A 26,425-nucleotide genomic window follows, 5' to 3' on the forward strand; every position below is an offset into this window, starting at 1 on the left:
TTTGACTATAAAACTAAATTGTAGTATACAAGTGGGTGCAATCATTACTTTACAAATCAATTTTGTAAGAAAGAATTACACTTAAACTCATTTCTTGATATGGTATTAGAGTTTGTCCTAACGAGGTTTGATAAATTTATCATATCATCCATTATTAATATATAGTCTCCTGTACAAGATGTACATAACTTGGAGTGAAGAGAATATATTGGAGATCTCACATTGACTCCACATATAAAACTAATTTACAATATATGAGTGAGAAATTCTCACCTTTTTTTATTAGCAAGAAACAATTAAATTAAATAGGTCAACTTAAAGAGTGGTCTAACCCTCATACAGAATAAGAGAGGTTAAAGAGTACCTTCCACAACCACAACCACATCAAAAATCAAAATAAAACCTCCTACTGCCTACCCCAACACTATCAATTAAAGAAAAAACAGAAAGATCAATGATCAACCCTTATAGTGACATTAAATCGAATGGATACATTCTAGGCACCAGTCAGAGAATGAAAAACTCATTGACGATATCTTTGAAGAGATCCAAGACCAAACCTTAACCTATGCCAGGGAAAAAACTTCAATATGATCAACCACTCTACCTTTAAATAAACAATTATTCTTGTGTCTCCAAAGCTCGCTAACCAACGCGATCCAAACATTACCCATAATAAGATTAATTGAAGTAGACACATCCAAACTTTTGAAATGTTCGAAATGTGACCCAGGAACAATAAGATCAATCAAACTCACTCCTAACTAGCCGTAACATAGATTTCAAATTAGCTTAGCAAATCTGCAACCGAAAAACAAATTATTTGTTGACTCCTCTGACACTCTGCACAAGCAGCAAAGATTGTTCTCGACCCATATTCCTCGTCTCTCCAGATTTACCTTAGAAGCAACATTGTTTTCAATTACCCTCCAAACTGTGACATGATCTAAAGGAAACGCCTTAATCCTTTAGAAAAAAATTTTACATTCTCGAATCTTCCTCGCCTCCCTCTCCCCTTAATAACCCATAAGCAGACTTAACTAAAAACGTTGTTATCTCACTATCCTTCCAAACCCATATGTCCGTGTCTCCAACTCGGACCTCTTATTGGAAATCATCTTTAAGAGCTGGCTTACTCGACCCTCCTTCCAAGCAAAAAGACCCCTTCTCCACCTTAAGTTCCACTCCCAGACTCCATTAACCCATATTCAACAATCACATAGATTTGTGTCCTTAAGAACAAACAAATAAAATAACCTAAAAAATCTACTTTTCAAGACTCCTGAGACTACCCAACTGTCTGTCCAAAACAAAATATCTCTCCCATTTCCAACCTCCCAATTGAAACGATCTTCAAACTTCCTACCTTATAAATTGAGGATGAATTAAACTTACACTCACTTTTTAATATGATATTAGGCTTTATGCTAGTGAGGTTTAATAAATTTATCGTGTTATTCGCTATCGAGTCGTTATCAGACCATCCATAAAGATCTAATTCCACGCATGAGATGTACATATCGATTTTGTGAGAATAAGTTTGAGTTAAACCCACCTCTTAATACGATATCACTTTGATTTTATCTTTTATGTTTTATCGAAAAAACCAAAATGTATTATCACGTAGTCCTATATCATGGTTTGTTTAGTCTAGTTTTAACATTATTTTTAAACATTAGTTAAATATATTTGTATTTGTACCTTCCTAAGTTTTGAGATGGTTTTAGTGTCTATAAATTGGTGATTATACTCATTCAAGCATCATTATTTATGTTTTAATATTTAAATCTCATTTTCTTAATATGACTCAAAATTGAGACGTTGTGTATCTCTAAAAGCCCAATGATTCCTGTAACACCGATCTAGCAAGGATGGTTATAGAACTATGGAAAACTATATATTGTGTATTAATCAACAACCAATTAGATTTAGAATTTTTTTGGGTAAAAAAAATATGACAAATGGTTTGTGTTTAAAAAGAGAGATGGCATATTTTTTTTCAAGTACAGTTATAGTTAAGACGTGTTGAGGACTAATATATCAATATTTTATACCTATTTACTCATACTTTTGAGATACTCTGATTGAAAGGTTGGAGACAATTGATTTTCCGTAAGTTATTAGATTAGAAGATAATGGGACGATTGTAAATTTGAATATACTAATTCTTGTTCTTAAAGTCAAAATTTATATAAATTTTGATTCTCATCCTTCTTATCCTCATCAAGTAGTAAGTACACTCATATCCACACTTTATATTATTTTAACTCACTCTTAATTTATTAATTTTTACGTATAAGGAATGAGACAAGTGTTTCTCTTTAATTTAACTTATTTATTGTTGAGAAAAAGAAAACATTATCTTAACTCCCTTTTAATTAAATAATTTTTTTACAAAAATAAAAATTATACTAAAAATATATGATGCCATTAAGGATTAAATATGAAAAAAACACATATTTTTTTAATTAAAATATAATTGTATAAATCAAAATAGAATGTTAAATAACAATTGCATAATGTTATGTAATTGTGAACAAATTTAAACAATGGTAAATAATTTAAATTTTATGAATGTGAGAATGAAAAATTATATACTGAAAGAAGATTTTTTTTTTCAAATAAACGAAGAAAAAAGGAGAAAAAAAAAGTTAAGCTTTTTAAATTTATCTAAAAACTAAGAATTTATATCAAAATTTGTCAAAAAATAAATAATAAATAAAATATTTAAAGTGAGTAAAAATAATTAAACATGTGTCCTATAAAAAAATTAATTTAATAATATCGAAATTTATGTTTCCTGACCTGCATACATTATTTAAAAGAAATTACATAAATAAAAAAGAAAATATCTAATTAAGATTGTGTTGAGAGAGAAAGCATTTTCATAGTCTAAGTGAATTTGATGAAGAAAAAAATATTGCTTAGTAAAAAAATAATTATTTAAATGAAATAAGATAAAAAAAAGAGAATATTAAAAATAATTTAAACTAAATATTAGATTGGTATCTCCATACCAATTTTAAAAAATAAGATATTATTCATATATATTATTTTTAGTAGGTTTGTAGGTTTAAAAGAGAAGCACTAAAATCCAGAGACAGTTGTGTGTGGAAGAATTATGCAACTCCCTCCACCAATTTGTTAACATTAACTAACTATATTCTTTCATATGTATTAAGACCACAAACATATATGATGGAAACTTCAGAAATAAATAATATTAACATTGCGGAAAGGACCCATGATAAGAGATGTTCACAAAGAATTATTATATCATCTATAAATAAGCAAGTGGTATAATAAATACCTGATAAATGTTACGATTAAAATATTCCTAAATTATTTTTTTTATTTTATAATAATAAAGAAATTGAAGAGTAAATATAGTAAAAGCAGATATATATTTATTGTTACTGATAAATTTTGATAAAAGTATTTATTAAGTCCTTAATTAGTAGTATGATTAGAAAAAAAGAAAGAATTAATATTTGATGGAGTGGAAGAAAGCATGCGCAGTGTGCAGTGTGCAGAGAGAAGTGAGTGTGTGATGTCATGGTTGGGTTGGAAGAAGAGAAATTTGGCAAGCGGCGGAGAAAGCTGCCCCAACCCAACGTTCAAGACACAAAACACAAAACAAAAGGACCACAAACACCAACCAACCACCCTTTTTATCACTCACTCTCTTCTTTTGCGCGTCTCTTTTCATCTCTCTCATCTTACTTATTTATAAAACATAAATTATAATTAAATGTATAAACAATATTAAAATTATAATATTTAGAATTATAATGTAGTTATATAAAAAATTAGGATGATAAATTATTTATTCTTTTAATCATCTGTTTTAGCCCAAATTTATTTTCACCCTTCAACTACGTCTAACTCACTATCAAATTTATTTTCACCCTTTAACTACATACCTTATATACATTAAACGCACAATTAACTCAATTAAAGATTAAGCATAAACAAAATTTAAATATCACTTTTAAATTAATTCATACCCTTATATTATTAAAGCACGTACACAAACAAATTTTTACGCATTAATTAACTTTAAAAAATAGTGTTTGATCCATTTTATCACCATGCTCCAAATTGTATATTTCTTCCATCCAAATCTCTTTAATTCATGAAAAACTAAGTTTAACTTTAAATTTGATTTCTTTTAGAACATAAAAACTAATATTTTGTTCTTTCAGAGAGGAAAATGATTTTTCTTCTAGTCAAGAAAAGTATTATTTAGATTTAATATTATATTTTACTTCAGTAAGGTCTACAAAAATAAAGTTGGTATTTTTAAATACATAGAAATGGTTTTCACTAATTTTTTAAAAATAAAAATCAATGTTACAATTTTTGAAGAGTAAATTATTTTACTCAACGTCTCTCTTTATTTATCTAAACAAGATTAAATTAAGTTTATTTTATAAATTTTCATACAAATATATATTGTTGCCTTATTAAATTATAATGATGATTTAAGTTAAATATGTCTTTCGTATGTACTATAATATTAAATTATTATTTTTTAAATATTTTAAACTTTAAATTTTTTTATTTACTTATAATAAAAAAATTATTCTTGAATATTCGAATAAACTTTTAATAATTTTTTTACTTAACAAATAAATTTTCAATATAAATTATATTATAATATCCATGTTAAAAATGAGTCACATAAAATATTTTAACTTCTTAGTTCATATAATAAGTTAATTCAATAATTTTCTTACTTGTAAGAAAGTAAGAGAACTAAAATCTGCACTATAAATAAAAATTAATTTTGTATAAAAATACACATAAAAATATTTAATTATAATAAATATTTTACCATTAATTTTAATTTTACATTGAAGGTCAAAACAATAAATAACTATTTATCTTATTTTTTAATGCAATTTCAGGAAGATGAGCTTGATTATACCTGATTATATTTATAAACGTTGTTGAAAAGGAAATCAACCAAGAGATTTTGTTTTGTGACGAAATTTTATTTTTTTATTTTTTTATTACAGTGACAAAAAATTATAAAATTGATTTGATGTAAAATAAGATTTTTTTTTCAATACATGTAATATTTTTATATTATTTAAAAATCAAGACTAATAACACTTTAAATATATATATATTTAACTTATCGATATGTTTTATAATAATAAAATTATTATTTGAACGGATTTGAAATTAAAATATTAACGTTGTTATTTAATTTCAATGGTTGGATCTCTTTTGGAATGTTCAATAAAATTGTTTATCTCAATAAACTTAAATTAAAACGTTGGTTGAGTTCTAAAATTTTTTTATTGAAAATGACGAAATGCAAAATTAGAGTTGAACATAAGGATAGCTTAGAAATAAGCAAAAAATGAAAGTATTGAATGTAGAAAGAGTGTCTTCATGTATGATTCTTATAATAAGTAAGACACCATCTTAAGTGTGCTCTACATAATTATTTGTTGGAATTGGCTTGAATTGGAAGAAGGGAATTAGTAGCAGTGATAATGTTGAGTAAACTTTGATGGAATTAAGAAAAAAAGGGGTTTTTAAATGTGAATAATGATGATGATGATTGATTAATAATTGTACTTAGGTAGCATTAATTGAGAATTATGTGGAGTACTGGGTGCGAAAGTAGATGCGCGTGGAGGGGCATGTTTGGATGAAGAATAATAAAGATAAAGGATGCGGTCCCTCCCATGCAAAATGGAGAGAGAACAATGGGTGGACTACTTTAATTCATCAATTAATTTAAGATTTAGATGCCCAAAGATACCATCACCTCATCTTAACTTATCATCCAAACAATGCACCTCCCAACATTACTGCCTTTATTACCTATGCTTCTAAATTCTCTTTTCACTATTTATTTTTCAAACGACTTTCTCTTTAATATCAATAATTATCAATCAAAACTTCCTCATATTGGTATCGATGCTATATATTATTAAACTTTATTCGCAATTTTATTTGTATTTTTTATAAATAAAGATTACTATTGTTTTGAACATGTTCTTCGTTTAAATTATGCATTTTGCTTTTAATTTAATATTCATGTATTTTTCTTAATCTGTTAAGGAAAGGTACAATGAGAGATTATATTTAAATTAATCGAAGAGAATATTATTAAATATTTAACGTGTAAAAGTGCAAGAATAAAAATTTGAACATGGATATTTTCTTAAAATAATAAGTATAAAATTAAATGGATTTTCCTATATGGACTTTGTCCTAATGCTACTGATAATATTTTTTTTATCTTATATTATAAGTATTACTGTTTTTTTATATATATAAACATAAGTAGTTTTTTTAAAAAAAATAAAATTGAATTGACATTAAAGTCCTTCTCGAGAAAACAAACTTACATATCTCTTTATCTGTTTCTTTCGTCGTTTGATTCCCTTCTTCATTTCCAACATCAACTGTGAAAAGCCACTAACAATTAAAGATTTTAACAACAAAGCGTGCCATGTTAATAAGTACTAAAATAGACATAGATTCAAGTATCAATCCTAAAATAAATCAACATACTATATATACATTTTTACATATTAATTCAAGTAGTGAAAAAATAGTTTTTTTTTATAATTCAAGTAAAATAAAATTAAAGGGAAAATAATATAACTTGTTTGTGATTTTATTAAACAATAAACATGTAAAGTGTGTAGGTAAATATGAATGTGAAATTAGAGTTGAAACTTATTAAATCACCTCTCATGTAATATATAAATTATTAATTCATTTAATACTCAATGTATATTATTAATCCACTCAATTATTTAAATTTATTTTTTCAAGTAAATGTTCATAAATTAATTTATTGTAATACTATTTTTTCTCAAATTCCAAAATAAACTTTGTAAATTAAAGAATTAAAGATGTCTAATAATTCCCTAATAATTAAAGTTAAGTGTTTATATCATATTCTATAAATTTAAAAGATAAAAATAAAAAGTGGTCATACAAGCATAAAAAATACAAAATAATATAACTAAACAAAAAATTAGATTAAAACTAAAAAAAGTTGTATGAATGGATTTAAAAACATCCGAACTTATAATGTGTTGAAGATTTTTATCGACTAAAAATAAAATATTTTATAAATTATGTAATATATAAATGAGGGTAAAAAAATTAGTTTTTTGAGATTGAGTTAGATTTTATATTTAATTTTTAATATAATGAGTGATTATTGATCTAACAATTTTTAGGGAAGCAATATTTTGAAAGTGAATTAAATATGTGATAAAGGCTTTTAAAAATTGTTTTTCGAGTTTCACTTGAAAGTTTTATATATTTTTTCACACTACTTATATTGGCACAAACTTTCTTTTTCCTATTATATAATAAATAATTGTTTGATCTCAATTTGTATTTTTACTTATTTAAAATAAAACATCACTTAATACGAGATATTTTTATTTAACATTAAGAAAGTACTACTTAAGTAAGCTTTTATAAGCATATAATGCTTTACCATTTTCGTCCTTAATCTCATCTCACCCTTAAGATCAAATCTAGCATAAGATTTATGTTTTTTCAAACATTATTAAGTATTTTAGCAAGTGTATCAAATTTACATGTTTATGGGAATAAGTTATATGTATTTGCTTCAATTAAAATAAAAAAATAAAATTCTATACAAATTGTTGAAGAGTTGATAGATATGCATATTTTAGTTTGTACAAGTCATGAAACCTCGTACAAGTCAAATTTATAAGTTATATTCAAATTACATGTCGATTCACTTCATTATTGAAATTTTAGTATCTAAAGTGATTAAACCTAAGTCAATTGATTGGAAACTCAACTCCTTTGCAAATAATCAATTGTATAGTTTTAAGAGTTTAATGATGTCTAATTAAAATTAACCTAACATTTTGTATTTGAGTGTTTTTTTCTTCTAAATTCTAAGTTTTAAAAGCATTTTGTGTTATCAATTAAATCTTAATTTAAAAGTTTTTCCTTCCTTTCCATGACCAACACCCCTCCCTGAACGACTTTCAGGTGGATTTGCATATTATATTTTAAGTTTTGAGATTTGAATATTTTTATTTGTTTTTTTTATAAATTTGAGAAATTAAGTTATTGTTATTATTGTTGTTTACTCACCTACCAAAATTTATAATATGATTATTTTTTGTGTGAAAAAATTAAAGAAAATAATATTTTAAAAAAATGTCCCATTTTATATCAATTACACCCTATAACTAATGTTGAAACCCATATTCTAAATGGCTGGCATTTATTAATAAAACATTTCCAATACAACCATGTAAAGGGTTAAACTATAATTAAATAAATTGTACTTAAAAGAATTATGTAAAAATGTTAAATTATATAATTAAATAAATTGTGTTTAAAAAACTTATTATTAAAAACTGAGTTTAAATTCAATTCTGATTTCAAAGATTAGAATTATCCTCAATTATATATTTTGTAGATTGACCTCGAGATCTCCAATATTACATATTTTCAGATTTTTTATCTTCTTCTTGCTTAAACAAATAATATACACCTTGTTTAAATGAAATAGACTAGACTGAAACATCTTTCCAACAGGTTAGAATGCCCTATTAATTTAAAAATCTAAATTATTACTTAAAACTATTTTATAAATTGATTTTAGACATATCCAAAAATATAAAATATATGTTCAATATAGTTAATAAAATGATTGTTGTAGTACTTAACAGATATATAATTTATGTTATTATATATTTATTTGTCTCTCTTGTTTTCCTGATGAGTGTAATTAAACAGCAGTGATGAGCAACCATTTTCCGTTTAGAGAAACATACTGTACTAAAATCCAAGCACATACATACATATACAGTTTCTGTATTGAATCTGACCATTTGTATTATCATGGAATGGTGAGTTAAAATTGTGAATAATAAAGTGTATTTTTGTGTTGGGAAGAAAGTAAAAAGATGAATGATAAAATATTTGATAGTTGATGTGTATGAGGTATAGAGTTATGGATAGTACAGCAGAGGAGCTTGAAGCTATTTATCTGTGTTGACATATAACAGAAGAGAATAAGTAAGGTAGCTTTTGTTTAGGAAGACAACAACAACATATAAGGACCCACCAAACTCATCCAACACAACCCTACCCTTCTCACTGAAACCCATCTGAAAAAGCCTGTATAACACTTTACTTAGGAATGACTTCAATCTAGGGATTCGTTCCCTACAAAGATTTCCCTTTTCCTTTTCCCATTTTTTAAATAATACACTTTCAAATTTAAACATTGCAAATTAAGTTTATTTACAGAACAAAGTTAAGATAAGAAAATAGTTTCCACTTACAGAAAAAGTTATTTTATTTTTCTCCTTTATAAATGTTTTAAAAATAATTGCTTTCCACAATTCGACGGAGCCTACAATAACAAATCATTATTGTTAATTTGGTATTGCAGCGCGGGCGCACTTATTTATATATATAATTAATTATTATCTTTTACAATTTTTAAGAATAAAAAAACATAAAAGGACAAATTAAAAAAAGATTTTCAGTAAAATTAGGAGTTTTGTAAAAAAATATGTGTATTGTATATTATTGTGAAAAATCATGTGTTAGCAAATGAAAGAACAACTCATGCGGCGGCTTGTACACAGTTAGTTTCATATATGTGGCAAAGGACGATCTTACTTTATTATGTTGTTGCTGCTGGTCCATGTTACGTGTACTTTGAGGTTAATTTCTTTTTCATTCAAACTGAATTATTCTAGAATTTAGCCTATATACATTATTGTTATATAAAGTGAGATATATTAATTTATACAACTAAATTATATAAGTCATTAAGTATTATAGCAATGCATAAGTAATTATGAAATGAAAAGCTTTCATTTATTAATATTTATAGAAGATTAAAATATTGTATTCAATTTAAGATGAATTTTTAATATGACTAATTTAAGTGATTGTGGATTTTTTTTTTTATAATTAGGAAGAAATAATTGAGGAAATTTCCTTGATATTTTTTGCATTTAAATGAAGACTGTTTGGGCTGTGTATTAATATATCTTTCTGCATTGACCCACTTCTCTTCATAGGTATAGAGAGAGAGAGAGAGAGGGAGAGGGGGGAGCACTGGAGCAGCAGCAGGCATATCAATGATGATCATAGCAAGGAGGTCATCATCACCCCTATCTGATCTTCTATTTCTGAGGAAGTATATCTCATCTTTCTTCCTAGGTTGGTTTTCATGGTACCCTCATGTTGCCTTGTTAAAGCACAACACTGAGGAAAAACACCTTCCACTTCCCCTCTAATTTACCCTCTTCATCAATTCTCATCCACAGCTTCACCATCAACATCACCACCACCTTCACCACCACTCTCATCCAATAACCACCTACCCTAATCCTCCTATTTCACTTATCTTCCATTAAGGTAAGATCTTCCACTTTTTCAATTGTTTCACTTTCAAACAAGCAAAATATATATACTCACAAGTCATGAGCCATACACATACACACATAAAATTTCATTTTTTTGCTTTCTAACTATATTGGAGGGGTTCTATTTCTTTGTTTTATTGTAGGATAATCACATCCCTTATAAACGGAAGGTGTTGCTGGGGACATAGATTATAAGAAGAAGTGAAAACAGTATTTGAGTTTAATTTCATGGCTCGGCAATTGTGTGAAGACAAATCCAAGGACATGGGTTCATCAACTGGGTTGTTCTACTCAGATGTGTCATCAAACAGCCCAACTCTCCAACCCCATCTGATGAACCACATCCAAGGCTTTGTGACCGACCCAGAGATGTTCAACCTCACCACTGGCATGGAGATGATAGGGTTTTCCAAGAACCTCCATCCACACAGTGAAAGCAACGGGGTCATGTGGAAAAGTTTCTTCGGCAAATCAAGTCAACACGCGGGTCCTTCCTCTTCCAAAACTATGAACGACTCTTCTTGCAATTTTTATAACCAGCATGAGTATAGTAATAAGCAAGACTTCACATCAGGGATTTCTGAAACAAGCAGCGAAAATTTAATAGTCGGTGGTGCCCATGATTCTGCCCCGTGGCAAGAGAACAGGTTAATGCTTGATGATTCTTCCTTAAGGTGCGTGTTCCCTTGTGAAGGCAACGAAAGGCCTAGTCAAGGCCTTTCACTCTCGCTTAGTTCAACCAACCCTTCGAGTATTGGGTTGCAATCTTTTGAGCTACGACAAACAAACCATCATCAGCATCTTTCTGATTTTGTTTCAAGAGAGGGGTATTTTGGAAAATCAATCAATGCTCAACAGCAACAACAAATGTTGCAAGACGGGTATATGAGTCCTAACAAAGCTGCAAATATTTATCAGGGGCATTTTCTAATCAAGAACTCCAAGTTCTTGGTGCCTGCACAGCTCCTTCTGAACGAGTTTTGTAGTCTCGGAACAAAGGAAAATGATGTGCAAAAGCAGAAGCACTCTCAAAAGAACAAGTGGGAAGAGGGTAACAACGGTGGCGGTTCCTCAAAGAACCATTCTCTTAGCTCTCTAGAGTTCGTGGAACTGCAGAAGAGAAAGACAAGGCTGCTCTCGATGCTGGAAGAGGTACATATGTTTCAAATATTCTTATTTTTGTTTGGCTTCATTTAAGAGATGAGTTTGTACTTGGCAAGGAAATATCTTTTGAGTAATTGTTCCACATAACATGGAAAAAGTGAGTAAAAACCATGCATTTACTTCAATTCAATTACCCGTCACAATCCATGTTCTTAACTTTTCGTTGGTGTGGTTGATGGGATTGGGGTCTTTCCACTTTGATTCGTGAACTAATTAAGCAGCTGGTGCGGGCCTTTTCGTCAATGCAAACTCGTGACAATTCAGCCTTTTTATTTATCCTCACAACCAAACCCCCTAATGTTTTGCCTTTTACCTTTTCTTAGCAACTTCGCTTTCATTATGTTTGTGTTACTTTAATGAAAATCTTGCAAAGATTCATTCAATTCCGAGGTGGCTGTAACTTTCAAAGTGAAATTTATATATTACTTTTCTTTCACTTGCTCACGCTTTTTGTTGTGAAGGTTGATAGAAGATACAAACATTACTGTAACCAAATGAAGGGTGTGGTCTCCTCCTTTGAAGCAGTGGCGGGTAACGGGGCAGCCACAGTTTACTCGGCTTTGGCTTTGAGAGCCATGTCTAGACATTTTAGGTGTCTGAAAGATGGAATCATGGACCAAATTCAAGCCACCAGAAAAGCTATGGGAGAGAAGGATCCCGTTGCACCAGGCACAACAAGGGGCGAAACACCAAGGCTTAAAATAATTGACCGATCACTCAGACAACAAAGGGCCTTTCAACAAATTAGCATGATGGAAACTCATCCCTGGAGACCCCAACGTGGCCTTCCCGAACGATCCGTTTCAGTTCTTCGGGCTTGGCTTTTCGAGCACTTTCTTCATCCGTAATTCCTCTATACTCTACTATTATCCTCTTCTTATTTTATTCACTTCATTGCTGTGCATATATGAGGAAACTGAGTATAAAAAGTAAGCTACAGAATAGATTTTGCAAAGGAATCAATGTTCTCTCCAAATCAATAGACGAGAACAGCCATTGGCAGTTGATGGTGGCACAGTGTAGAATCTGAATGAATGATTCGTGCCCGAGTAAAAAACCACGTGAATTGAAATTAAATTTGGTAGCTTCTGTGCATCACCATTGAGATTCCATGTTGTGGTATTTTGTCAGTTTATTTTGAACGATTTTTATTTTTGTTTTGTACATTAAATTATAATCACAATGTTTCGAATTGCCTCTTTCTCTCAACCACTACGTAGGGCCCGGTTTGCCCCACCACAGTTATCTCTAATCATTAATCAATTAGTAACTCCTACGTGCCATCGAAGGTCACATGTAGTGTTAATTAATGGTTTGGGTGAAAAACCTTTGCAGGTACCCAAGTGATGTCGATAAACACATCCTAGCCCGCCAAACTGGTCTCTCCAGAAGTCAGGCACGTGTACATATATCTTCATTCATTTGCATTTGAATATTAACGTTAACGTAACTAAATTAATCGTTGCTGTTACATGCACGCAAGTTGAAAGTTGAAAATGAATAGATCAATTAATTAATATGGTTTGGTGACACCGACACGCGTGGAATTTGGGAGCAGGTTTCGAATTGGTTTATTAACGCCAGGGTGAGGCTGTGGAAGCCCATGGTGGAGGAGATGTACTTGGAAGAAGAGAAGGAACACCAAAACGACGTAGCATCGTCGGAGGGAGGAGGCGCCAATCCCGAGGGGGATCAAAACGCGCCACGCGAGGATCAGAAGCCGACGCAGGCTCGGCTCCTCCGAATTGACTCGGAGAGCGTGTCGTCCATGGTCACCAGCACGGACCACAAAAACGACACGAAAAGCGGCAAAGGCCTCCAAAACGACAACCAATTGAACGACAGCAGCCATCCCGCGGAGGCGTTCGGGTCGGTGGAGCTTGACTTTTCGTCGTACGCGCAGCACTCCTCCGGCGTGGTTGGTGGGGGCGTGTCGTTGACGCTAGGGTTACAGCAGCAGGGTGAAAGTGTGGTGAGTTTAGCGTTCCCGCCAGCGACTCAGAGCTCGATGTTCTACGCACGGGACCAGATAGAAGAGTGTCAAACAGTTCAGTACTCTCTTTTGGACGGCGAAGGACAAAACATGCCGTATAGGAATCTCATGGGGACACAATTGCTCCATGATTTGGTATGATATCATCATTAATCAAATTATATACTCTCAATTCAATCATGGAGGACGTGGATTTAGATCTCACGTAACTAAGTATATGCTAGTAGTATTTGTGAAATTAGTTTAAAGTAGAAGGATTAGTGTTCATCTTTAGTTAATTAACTAGCTTTTATATATATATAGTACATAGTTAATTATATATATATAGAATTTCAGCTACACTACACTTGTAGTTAGATAATGTAAACTTTGAACAGGCATTGATCACGAGCATGCCTCCTCTATTTTGGAATTTGAATCTTCAACTGGTTGATTCAAGATTATGTATATGCTTGATTAATGTTGTGAATGTAGTTTTTTAGTTGTTTTTATGAAGGTGTTTTTGTTGATGGAAAATAAATGAATTTTTGGATATTTGTAGTTTATTGACGAAAATAAAGGAATATTGTAAAAGGACAATAAATGATTTTGGGTTGGATGCTAAGAAGAAGAAGAGGTGGAAAAATATCAAAGATAATTTGGAAGGGTTGTGTGGTCCCTTGTTCACTTCGTGGAAGATGTACAACTTCTGGTGCCAATAAGAATTGGTTGCTTTATGATATATCTGTTTTATGATTGGTTCAACGGTGCCCCTTCTTTTTCGCCATTAAAATGATATCTTTACAACAGTGTAGGAGGCACTAGCTAGGGTTTTTTAAGACCAGATGCATCATGCATGCTCTTTAATCACTGCAACTTGTTTTAAAGCTTCATCATCGATACCCTTTCTGCACTCGTCTTTATTTAATTTCCTTCATTACTCGATCTTATTATGCCATGATAAATCTGGTGTGTATACTACATTTTCTGTTTTAATTAACAATGCTCGAAGATGCAAAAGTTATAATTAGTTCCAACTTCTATCTGGATTTTCATGTCAGATGGCTCTCTAACAACGGTTACAAGTTTTTGTTTCAATAAACCTTTTAAGAAATATTATAGGAAGAAATTGTAAAATAAATTAACTTTTAATGTACTCAAATTCATTTATTCACTTCAAGTTTTATAAAAATTCTTACGTTTAGTTTTATTAAAAGCCATCTTTTTTTATTCCTTATATATAAACACATGTATATAACACTAAAAAAATTATTAAATAAAAATTAATTTTAAAAACAAAAATAATTAATTATTATATTGATTAAATTAAATATTATTTTAAAATATTCAAAAATAAAAAAGTTTTGATATATTTTTGTTATGGTTGTGTTAAGACAGTGTAATGCAATTTCAATCTTAGTTAGAAGTTAATTATGTTCATTGCAAAGATTCTAAATTTACACATAAATTACTGTCAATAGATGAGATCAACTCCTATGAATATAGTGTAACTGTTAGTAATAAATAATTATTGTTATATCAATATAGTATTTGTATGCTTATATATTAGTTTTTTTTTTCTATGTTTTGAGAATTATGATAATATAATTTTTTTTCTATTCTTTTTGTTTTGTAAATTAGTATATAGAGTTTATTAAGATTTGGTCATGGTTTTCCTCTGATTTATTCTTTTTATGTGCTTTGAACTTTTTTTCTTTTTTTTATACTTTTAACCCTCTTATATATATAGAGTTGCACAATGATAATTTTCTCGTATATGAAAACAAGTTTTTATTATTGTCAATAGTCTCAAGTTCACATAATTCTTGTACAATCACGATCCTCTTCTCAAATACACGTATACAGGAGATGTGAAAATCATTGTGAATTCGAAATTTCTTCAGTACGAGCAATAAGATCAACTTCTTATTGCATGACACATTGCTTCAATGTCTACTCTCATTCTTACAAAGATTATTGATATCAATTCTTCCTTCCCAATATGGTCCAAAGTTAAGGGTGTATTATGCGTCTCAAAATAGAGCAAGAATCAAGAAAGTCATGATTAAACTGTGCTCACCAAAGAAAGATAGAATCTGAAGAGATCAAAAAGTGTGTTGATACTCTTGTTGTTATTGGAGTAGCCTTTTTAAATGAAGATCATGTTGAAACTATTCTTGATAGATCATATGAAGAGTATGATAGTTTTGTTACTTCAATCTTATCTCGTCTTGATCCTTACACGATTGAAGAAGGAGAATGTTATGTTTTTTTATGAAGTTGGGCATTTAATTATGACCAGTATTGATAGTAGAAGATTATGTTTAATGTTTGTGGTTATGTACACAATCAAATCCATTACAATTATATACGCACCCACTTGTTAGGTCATACCTATATATGTTTTAACTTCCTCATATGTAGTCTAGACGAAAAAATGAAGGTGGAGAAAGGTATGACATTGTTCATGTTTGGATCTATGTTTTTGCAAGGAAAATGTAAGAAAGAGAAGGGAGAGGGAGAATGAACACCCCTTAGTTTTCTCAAGAAATAAGAAGAAAGAGGGTTGGCTTTAGGATGTTTACTCATTTATCCCTTTATACAACTAATATGAATTTTGCTTGTGCTTACTATTTCTATGATCTTCACAACCATACACCAATTTCAATTTTGTAGAGATATGACTTCAAACCTTCAATTTTGTAGAGATATATTGTAGCATCATGGGTCAAGCCCAATATTGCATATGAACAAGTCGTCTAATGTTATTCATATTTAAGGACATTAATGTTGTATCAGTGCAAATCAATCCAGGGATCATGGATAATCAAACTTAAATAGGAGGAGACAACATTTATTACTAAATTAAGCCAATAATAAGATCAAATATAAGGAGAAGGGGGAGAACACTATCCTATATAAGGGAAAGAAAACAATTGACAAATAGACACAACAATACAATGAGTACTTTTAACTCATATTTAGACTATACTTATTATATTGTGTATATTAAAATAGATCAAGAATCAAAACTCAAGATTCAATTGCGCTCACCAAAGAGAGACAAAATCATTATTAGTATTTGTTAGACATCAAAAAGTATGTTGATACTCTTGCTACTATTAAAATAGTTTTTCCAATGAAGATCATGTTTTATTCTTGATGGATTATTTAAAAAGTATGATAGTTTTGTTATATTTAATACTATATTATCTTAAAACCTCAATTACTGCTCTCATTGATATGAAGACACCTATCACGGTAAGAAAATCATTGACTAAAAATCAATTTAAAAAAAATAACTAGTTGTTATAAAAACTAATTTGGAAACTAAAATTTTTTTAGTCTATAAAAGATATCTAATTTAGTCATTATAGTAACTATTTTTTTTTATCTCTAAAATTGATTTCTATTCTATGATTTTCTTATAGTGTATATGATTGGGTTATACTATCCATCCAACACACCTGTCCAAACTAGTAGGTAATATGTCTATATGTATGTTTGTTTGGCAATAATTTATGCGTAAAAGAATTTTCTATAAAAAACAAATAATTAAGTATGGCAATAAAATATTACCTTTAATACTGCATATTTTATTTATTTTAAAAAATTACATTTAATTCTTAAAATGATTTGAATTTTTTAAAGTTCAATATAATTAATTTGATACGAGGGTTTATAAGAGAAAGTCCTGAATGGATAGGAGAGAATATCGAACACGAATACATGAGAAAGTGGAATCAATAATGAATACTTCTATTATTAATTTAAATTTTATAATATCAATAACTTATTTAATATTAAAGTAATCATAGTGCTAACTATATGTTATTAATATATTGTTAAATAAATATATATACTAGTCAATATTATTACATTATTAGATTAATAGTGTATATTAGATTAATATATTATTTTAGAATAAATATATTTGTTAACATTATTTAAGCTCATGTCAATCAGTAATATCATAAAGGTATATGTTCTTATCTCAATTAATGATTTTTTAAAAAAATACACCTAAATATAGCAATACATTTATTAATAAAATTTAATTTATGTTAAAGTATATAATTAATAATTTATTATATTATATTTTAAATATGAAAACAATTAATAACGTATATCGTTATTATTTAATAAATGACATCTTAAATAATATAGTTCAATGTGATAATAATTAATAATAATATATTAATTTTATATTGCAGTATAATTAATAAAATTTATAATAATATCTTAATTTTATATTAAAGTGTATAGTTAATAAATTAATAGATTATACTATATTGTTAAATGAAAATAACTGTCTGAATTTCTACCAGTGTGCTCCCCCCTACCACAAAATCTAAAATTAAATAAAAAATCATATATCCTCTCACAATTTTCTTAAACTAAATAAAACAAGAGTGAATTATTGATTAAGATCTATAAATGAGTGGTGCTGAAGAAGAGGAGCATGATCTCCAACAAAGTGGTCCATAAACATTAATATAGAAAGTATACCACTAAAATAGGGGAGACTAATAACATTCTCATTAATTAATTATTAGTAACTTTATATTGAGTATGAAGTTTTGTCTCACCTTCTTCAAATGTTTTTGTACTTTTATTTATATATATTTCCTTACTCTTCTTTATACTAAAATATTATAGTAAATCATCTTAACATAATTGCACATAGAAAAAAATTAAACTAATAATAATTATAATTTAGATGTATCTTTCATCTTTTGAACTTAAATCCATAATCTATAATTGAAGCTGATAAAAATAATTCATGATAATAAATTATTATAAAGTAAATGAAATATCTTTATAAAATTGCGGTGATAAGATTAGACTTATAAAAAGGATTAGGAAAAAAATTAAAATTATCAAACTTTGCAAAATACAAACACAGGTTGAATGGAAGAAACAATAATTATATTAGAAGATCGAAACAGTTCCAATATGAGTAGTATAGAATCATCAATAATTCAATTTTATTCTTTTAAAAATTAAGTAAAAATTAAGAGTCATACATTCTTACATAATAAAAATAAACAAAGAAAATATTGATATTAAAAAAATCAAATGTGTTTCCTAAAAATATTTGATTTGATGAAATTGAGAATTGTATTTTTGAAATGCAAGACACATAAAAATCATATATAGAAGAAAATGTGTAGTAAAGTTTGTGATGGGAGAAAAAATACTTGGAAATCAATTAAACTTGGTAGATATTAAATGAAGTTGAGAGAGAATACAAAATGTTGTAATGAAACAAAACTTATTTAAATGAAACTAAATTAAGAGTGAAAGTGAATAAATAAGCTAAGTTATGTATATACCCACTAATTTAAGATTTTATTTTATGTAATTGAACACTGGAAATTGACTCAAACATTATTGTGTAAATAATAAATAAAAATATATAAATAGAGTATAAATAATTAAATATGTGTCTTATAAACTATTTGATTAAATGAATTTGGAGTTTATGTTACTTGAAAATTCAATATATCATTTGAGAATATATATATATATATATATATATATATATATATATATATATATAATTAAGACTTTGATGAGAGAAAAAACAAATATAAAATTCTGATGAAAAAAAGTTAAAAATCAAAATAGATGAAGTTAAGAGGTAATAAATATACATGTTCTTGTATTCAATTTAAAAAATTAGATATTACTCGTACCCATAAATGATAAAGGTAGGATTCTTTCTCAAAATTAAAACTTATTCAAACAATATCCATACAAAATTTATTTGTCATTCTTAACTTTAAGTATTTTCAACTTTTGATCACAAGAATGATGTAGTTTATTTTAAACTTGTAATAAATTTGTTCTATATAATTACTTATTTAAAAAGTAGATAGTATTTACTTATTAAAATGGATGGAGAACTACTAGTTTTAAAAACCACATATTAGACAAATATTTTTTATTTTTATTTCATTAAATAAATAACTTCAAACAAACTCACTCGATGTGTTTTCCAACTTAATTTTGTAACACACATCTATTGTTGTCAAATTTATTAAAAATTAAAAAATCATTAATAAGTTAATGAGTCGACTAAAATTTATGAATTTCTATAAATTTTAACAAATAGTAGGAAGCGTGTTAAATAAAGGTATGTAATATTTCTCTTGTAATGGGCCTATGTATAGAGTCATGAACCTAGTTTTGTAGTGGGCTTATAATGATGTACGACAGCTAGTTGTTTGGAATAGGTTTCTTTTGTGGTCCTTCGAGTGAGGGAAATGTGAAAGGGTTTAGGGTTTGGTTTGGTGCCATGAAACATGTATTATAGGAGGAAGAGGGGTCATTAAAGATACAAATCAATTAAAGCATGAGTTAGTAGCACTAATGATAAATTGTTGGGTGAGGTAGGTTGAAAAAACAACTATCATTTCGTGTGGTTTTTAAGTGCGGTGTTGGTGATTCCATTATTAAAGGAAAAGCCACTAAAATCAGTTAACAACCGAGTTTAGATATTGGTGTAAAAGAAGAAAAAGAAAAAAGAAAGTTCCCTTTTAAAACTATTTTTTAAGGAAAGGTGATTTTGCTTTTGCATTTGAAAGTAGTATTTGTTAAACTATACTTTCATTTGTTTAAGATAACAGAAACCATTTAAATCCAGCAGAACTCAGAACTAATTATAAGCACTTGTTTTCAAAAATAAGTGAATGATTGAAATTAGAGACAAGGTGGGTTCCACTGGAGGCAACTTTTAGTCCTTCAATCTTGAAGATTCTTTTGCCATTTATGTATTCATAAATTTTGGTGGAGTTTAGGGTTTAAATAGAACGTAGTATATTTGATTGCGCGTTTTCTTCTTTTGTGGTTCAAAACTTATTTCTCATTTGTTTTTAATAGAAAAATAGTTGAATTGAAATTAATTGATTAAAAAGTTTATACACATTTTAATTCAGTAATATAAAAAAAATTCTATGAAAATTAATTATACTGTATAAACAAACTGGCCCTCTGTCTCTGAAAGATTCCTAGTGATTGATAATATACTGTTTTGATTCATCATGTGACTCAACAGCTGTATTATAGAAGACAACACAACTTAGTGTGCAAGGCAAGCAGATCTGTTACCATCTTATTTTAGTGATCTGTATTCCCTGTAATACTAATGAAGAATCAGATACTCGTATATGGAGATATAAGAAAGAAAAAATTTGGAAAAGTAAATGATTTATTTGCATAAGATTTGGAACTTTCTTCTATTTTTTATTTTTTATGAAAAAGAAGCGACATGAGCAATAAAAGTTCAAACTTAGTGAAGTGTGGAAGAGGCATTAAGCATGATGATTCTCTTGAATGGCAAGTAAATTACAAGTTTTATTACACATCTGGCTCTGTCATCCCCTCTACATTTTTTGTTTAAAGGACAAATTTTTTTGTACATTGTCACTGACCTTTCCCCAACTATCACTCCTTTTCAGTGAATCCCAGGGAAAAATTACAAAAATTTCTCAACATGAGACTGAGATACCCAATAAATAAAGAAATAAGCTTTTCAAGAAACTCCACGAGAATACCTCCTCCCTAATGTAATTTATCACTATCATTAACATCACTATTATGTCTCGCTTAGCTCACCTTCACTGCACACACCCACATCAATCACCATCTTCCCTTTCTCCTTCGACCTCTTCACTCTGCAACAGTTTCTCCTCGGAGACTGCCAAAATATTTATCAAAACCAACCCAAATCAATTTCCCATGTCAGTGCCAACAAATTTTGCCAAGTATTTGCAAGTTAATTAAAAAAATACTAAAAACAGGTTAGTAGAAAAGTAGTAAAGGAGTTAAGTACTAAGTAAAAGTAGTAAAGGAGTTAAGTATTAAGTAGTAAGCCACCCCTATAGATCCAGATCTAACATTACCAATTAATTTTGTGGAAAAAAACTTTATAATCACCCTCACGTGTTGGTAGTAGTATAATATTGAACTTAAGGAGAGTCAGAGAAGAACATACTCTATTCCATAGATACGGATCTGGCTTCTTGTATACCTCCACTTTGTCAAGTGCAGCAGGACTAGCCATCTTCCATCTGCATTCCGGGTGAGGAACACGATGCCTCTCATACTCACTCACTATATGTTGCATTGTAGAATTATATTTTGCGTTGGAAAAGTAAAATACAAAAGGCTTCTGGCATGGATTTCGGCTAACTGGTCGGGTGTTGAATGCATATGCAGTGTAATCTGCTCTTCGATACCAATTCAAGAATGTTCTCGAAGGCATTTCCATCTCACGTGGTGAAAACACACCACGATATATCTGAACAGCAAAACCCCACGAAACGGAAACAGTCCAGCTTTTTGATTTGTCGTAGCAGATGGATTGCTGCATGAGCCCTGCTGAGTCAAGCTTCATTGGTATAGTGAGCCGTTGAAGGGCTTCCACTCGGGTCACGTTGGGGAAGATTGGCTCAACCACATCAAGGTGGTGCAGTGACACCAATGGAGTCACGGGATGAGATGCAAGAAGGCCAAACAGGTTTCCATACACATCATACTGTTTCAATAAATCAGCGGCAATCAGTGAGGAAGTTATCAGAATGGTTAAATATTTAAATATACACTTGCAAGACTACACACCAATTCCTTGTCCATAACCATTACAGTAATCATCATGACTTTGCCATTTTGTTCAACGAAATGAAAATTATGAAATGCTAGAGTTGGTTGTGAATGATCAAAGTATTCATGTTTTGAAAATTATAAATAAACTAATGTTCTCTTTTTGGAGCAATTAGAATAGTTTAATACATAGTAATAATTTTTTTGTTTAATTAACAAATGCCCTTAAGTACCATATTAACAAAAACCCATTAAAATCACCTAGGAAGAAAACTACGGAAAAATCAATGACAATTTAAAGCAGCTGTCTCTACTCTTTAAAGTGCAATATGAAGTTAGGAGAAAAAGCATTTTACCATCCGCCACTTTGACAACAACTCAAAACTCTTAATTGTCTCCACAACTTTGAAAACAACTCAAAACTCTTAATTGTCTCCACAACTTTGAAAACAACTGAAAACTTAGTTTGTTTTTAGTCAAAATCTGTAGCGCCTAACTTTCTACACCATATAGAATAGAGCTCGCCCAATAAATCTGCAGCTTAAAGTCAAATTTTAGAAACCAAAAGGAAACGGCAGAAGCACCATGACCCACCCCCTCTACGCGACGCTTTTTAATGTCATGTACCTAGAGAAGTTAATTTCTACAATTATATTTTAGTCTTGTCAAATTTCCAAACCCTTAACCTTGTTCTGCTAATTTTCTTAATTCCTTCACCCTAAATGGGCCCCAGTCGTAATTATGAAGTGCACCTAATTCAGGTTTCCAATTGGTTGTACACTAGTCACTACCAATAAAATCATTTAAAGAAACATGGTTTTGTCTAATACACTATACTATTTTTTTACAAGTACACACACGAGTACAATATATTAGACAAAAACTTATTAGCCGAATGAAAGAAGTTATTGGGAGGTGTAAATCACCCGCAAGCCAACGCGGATAATTAAAATCCATTAGACAGAAATTGAACACAGGAGGCAAATTCCAGCAAGAAAGCACAAATATATTAAAAAAATTAATGCGATTCCACACCGACAAGCAAAGACAGCACTTCAATCCCTACTCGGATCCAGAATAGCCGCAAGTAAAACTAGAACCTTCCCCAGTCCCCAATTCTGGTCACGCCCAAAGTTTTGATTAAATCCATAATTAATATTAACAATGGATTGCATAATTACAGATTAAGGGAAATTAAGCATAAAAAGCAGAATTAAGAAACAAGTCCCCACTCCCACCAAACCCAAACAATGCCGACAAAATTTGATAGGACAATGACAGTAATAAACAAATAATAAATAAATAAAACATTGATTGCAAATAATAATTAACAGTAACAGAAACAATGAGTGAGTTTGAAACAATGAGTGAGGGAGTGAGCGAGTTACGAACCTGGTGAAAACCGATTTCCTTGGTGAGTGGAACACCGAGTTCGGCCATACAAGCTTGCATTCTATCGTCGGAACCATAGAGACCAGGGTAACGCTGAATGCAGCGGTCCTGCATTTCGTTCAGAGCCTTGGCGAGAGGATAACTAATTGCAAAACCTCCTCCGCCGTAAGCCATGTTGTAAGAGAAGTAAATGTTCTGCAAGTGACTCTCCGATAAACTCCCAATGTAGTAGAACTGCTTATGGTCGTATTTCCTCAGAACGCGAATTAGGTTTTCCGTCACGAAAACGGTGTCGTCGTCGCCCATCACGAACCACCGCACGTCCTTCATCCCCAGCCGCAGCGTCTCCGCCACGATCCGCGAGATCCTGATTGCGGACCGGTGCCCCTGCTTGTTGGTGTACCGGAACCTCGCGGTGTCGCCGGAGATTCTCACCGGCGGCAGCGCGTCGCTGTCCTCCTCCGATTTCACCTTCTCGTCGAACCACACCACGCCGCGCATCTCCTGCGCACGGTACCATAGCTTGATGTAGTTCTTCCTCTTCTCCCAGAGCTTCGCCGACGCGGCGATTCCGAACACCACATGGCGGAGCTCCGTCCGGTCCTCGGAGCTCGTTTCGCGGGATTCCCGGCGGAGAACGGAGGGAACGGCGGGGACGGTGGTGGTGGCATTGACGGTGGGGAGGGTTCTGGAGAAGGTGGCGGTGGCGAATGAAACGTGGTCGCATGCGCGTGGGGTTGAGATGAGCTTGAGCGTGTAGACGACATAAGTGACGGAGACAAAAAGGACGAGAATGACTAAAAGCTTAGGTAAGGTTCGGTGGTGTGCAGTTGGTGCAATGAGCGTGGTAGCAGGCGTTCTCATCTCTTCCCAAATAACTTTCTCTGACTCTTTCTCACCCATTGCAGATGTTGCAATTGCAGATGCAGAGAGAAGCGATAGAGGGCCTTCAAAGCCCACAAACAAATAACAAAAAAGCCCACACTTGGATCTTAAAAGAGGAAGAGGAACCAAATTATGGAGTATGAGCCTACTGCCACTTACCAACACAGCTTTTCTCACCCCTTCCAATACACTCAACTCTACACTCTCGTATAAATACAATATGGGTATGTGTATCTATGCATGTATTCCATTATTTCTACTGGGGCCCACCTGTCAGGTAATGCAGGTCAATTCAGTGAATCCAAGGGTTAGATCATATTCTCACATTATTGCGTGTGGGAGGGAACAAACTATAAACAATGCTCTTTCTCTTTCCTTTTTTTATTTCTTAAAACCTTCTTTTTTCTAGGTTTACTATCTCTATAAAAAAGATTATTCTCAGTAATATGAATGAATTAAAATAGAATTTATTTAAGATACTGTTTAAAATAATTATAATTTTAAATTACATAATAATAATAATAATACCTATTGATATTTCATAATTCTAATTGTATTACATTATCGCCATTTTAATATATTTTTTTCACATATAGTTTCTGAATAAATTAAGCAAATGAATAATGACATTAAAATATTGGATGAAACTACCCTAACTATACAAAAAATTATTAATTACTATTCTTTGAGATATTAATATTAATAATTATAATTATAATTAATAGTGAATAATTAATAATTCTTAACGTAAATATTATAAGTATTATGCATATATATGTACTGTAACTATATTTATATTCCATCTATAGAAACTGAACATCTATTATTAATTTATCCTAATCTTTCCTAAACATCCTCTGATATAAATTATTTCCCCAAACATACAATTAAAATTGGAAATATATAATTGAAGATTGGATGCAAATCTTTAAGTTAATCCCGCAAATTAAGTATAATTTTTCTGCCACCTTATAAACATTTCCTTATTTTCTATTATTTCAGTTTTTGGTAATTTAAATCTAAATTTTCGCTCGTACTTCTATGAAAAATATTCCTTCGTATGTGTTATATTAATTAAGATATTAATATGACTCAAGGTAAATTATTCCCTTCATAAATTATGTGAACCCATGTTTATTCACATGTGTTGCAATTAATATATAATTTTTTAATGAATCAAATAGGTTCCATGAATATATAAAAGAAATAATAATGTCTCCGTAAAAGAATTTTTTTAATAATTTGTCTTAATCAGATGTAATCAATAAGAAAATGAATAATTATTTATCCAAAACCGCTCTAATTTTGTGCGGAGAATATAAAAGTGATGACGTTGTTTTTAAATGATTTTTCATGTAATCAAATAGAATTGACCAGGTAAAATAAATTTTAAATTTGATTAGAAAAAAAATATGTAATAAATTATTAGTAAAATAAATATAAAACTTATTACTTGATATTAAAAGGATAATGAAGTTGGGAGCGATTTAGATTGCAGTAGTTAACGAGGTTTGAAGTATAGAAAGAGTGTAATCTTTAAAAGGGATGTAGTAGATGTATTGGAAGTATTTGTTTTTGTTCAAATAAATTTTTTTTGGGTTACATCAAAGTCACATTCTGTGTATTTCTCTTTTTTTTATTGGTGTCTTGACTCTCAAGTTCATGTGAGGATGATTTTATAATGTACTCTCTTAAGTATATCTTTGATTGTTCTAGGTGATTTTTTTTTTTTTTCTGAAATCATCTAGGAGTGTACTGTATAGACATTTATGAAAGTATGTCTTCAGGAGAGGTTAAAGGTTATGTATAAGAATTTGATCACTCCTAAAATGGTTCATATTTATTTATTTTTTATTGTGGATAAAAAAATCTAAATTATAATAAAGAAAAAAAAAACTTAAACCAAGATTCCGCGTGTCCGCGTTAACCAACTTCATGTAAAATGAAATTTTATGCTTTGTTAAATTAGAGAACAACCACAAGCATT

At 30.0% G+C, this 26,425-nt stretch overlaps 2 protein-coding genes and 1 long non-coding RNA gene across 4 annotated transcripts; 2 read left to right on the top strand and 1 right to left on the bottom strand.

Annotated features, from left to right (window-relative positions):
- The first annotated feature begins 10,028 nt into the window (after nucleotides 1-10,028).
- Nucleotides 10,029-14,048, top strand: LOC137812668 (homeobox protein BEL1 homolog). Its single transcript, XM_068614816.2, has 5 exons — nucleotides 10,029-10,410; nucleotides 10,562-11,570; nucleotides 12,044-12,426; nucleotides 12,918-12,978; nucleotides 13,141-14,048. Exons 2-5 carry the CDS (start codon nucleotides 10,647-10,649, stop codon nucleotides 13,714-13,716), a joined length of 1,944 nt encoding a protein of 647 aa, XP_068470917.1. The 5' UTR covers nucleotides 10,029-10,410; nucleotides 10,562-10,646; the 3' UTR covers nucleotides 13,717-14,048.
- Nucleotides 14,049-20,852: 6,804 nt separating this feature from the next.
- On the bottom strand, nucleotides 20,853-24,468 carry LOC137812666 (uncharacterized). The gene is made up of 3 exons (XM_068614815.2): nucleotides 23,554-24,468; nucleotides 21,554-22,096; nucleotides 20,853-21,256 (listed from the first exon to the last, which is right to left on the bottom strand). Exons 1-3 carry the CDS (start codon nucleotides 24,454-24,456, stop codon nucleotides 21,155-21,157), a joined length of 1,548 nt encoding a protein of 515 aa, XP_068470916.2. The 5' UTR covers nucleotides 24,457-24,468; the 3' UTR covers nucleotides 20,853-21,154.
- Nucleotides 24,233-24,913, top strand: LOC137812667 (uncharacterized). 2 transcript variants are annotated; one of them, XR_011081272.2, is made up of 2 exons: nucleotides 24,233-24,362; nucleotides 24,462-24,913. It is a non-coding gene; the product is annotated as an uncharacterized LOC137812667 (long non-coding RNA). The 2 variants fall into 2 exon arrangements; XR_016518861.1 differs by having other exon boundaries at nucleotides 24,239-24,362; nucleotides 24,477-24,913.
- Nucleotides 24,914-26,425: the final 1,512 nt, after the last annotated feature.

This window comes from Phaseolus vulgaris, chromosome 2 (assembly GCF_051622355.1).
Source record: "Phaseolus vulgaris cultivar YP4 chromosome 2, ASM5162235v1, whole genome shotgun sequence".
Taxonomy (NCBI): domain Eukaryota; kingdom Viridiplantae; phylum Streptophyta; class Magnoliopsida; order Fabales; family Fabaceae; genus Phaseolus; species Phaseolus vulgaris.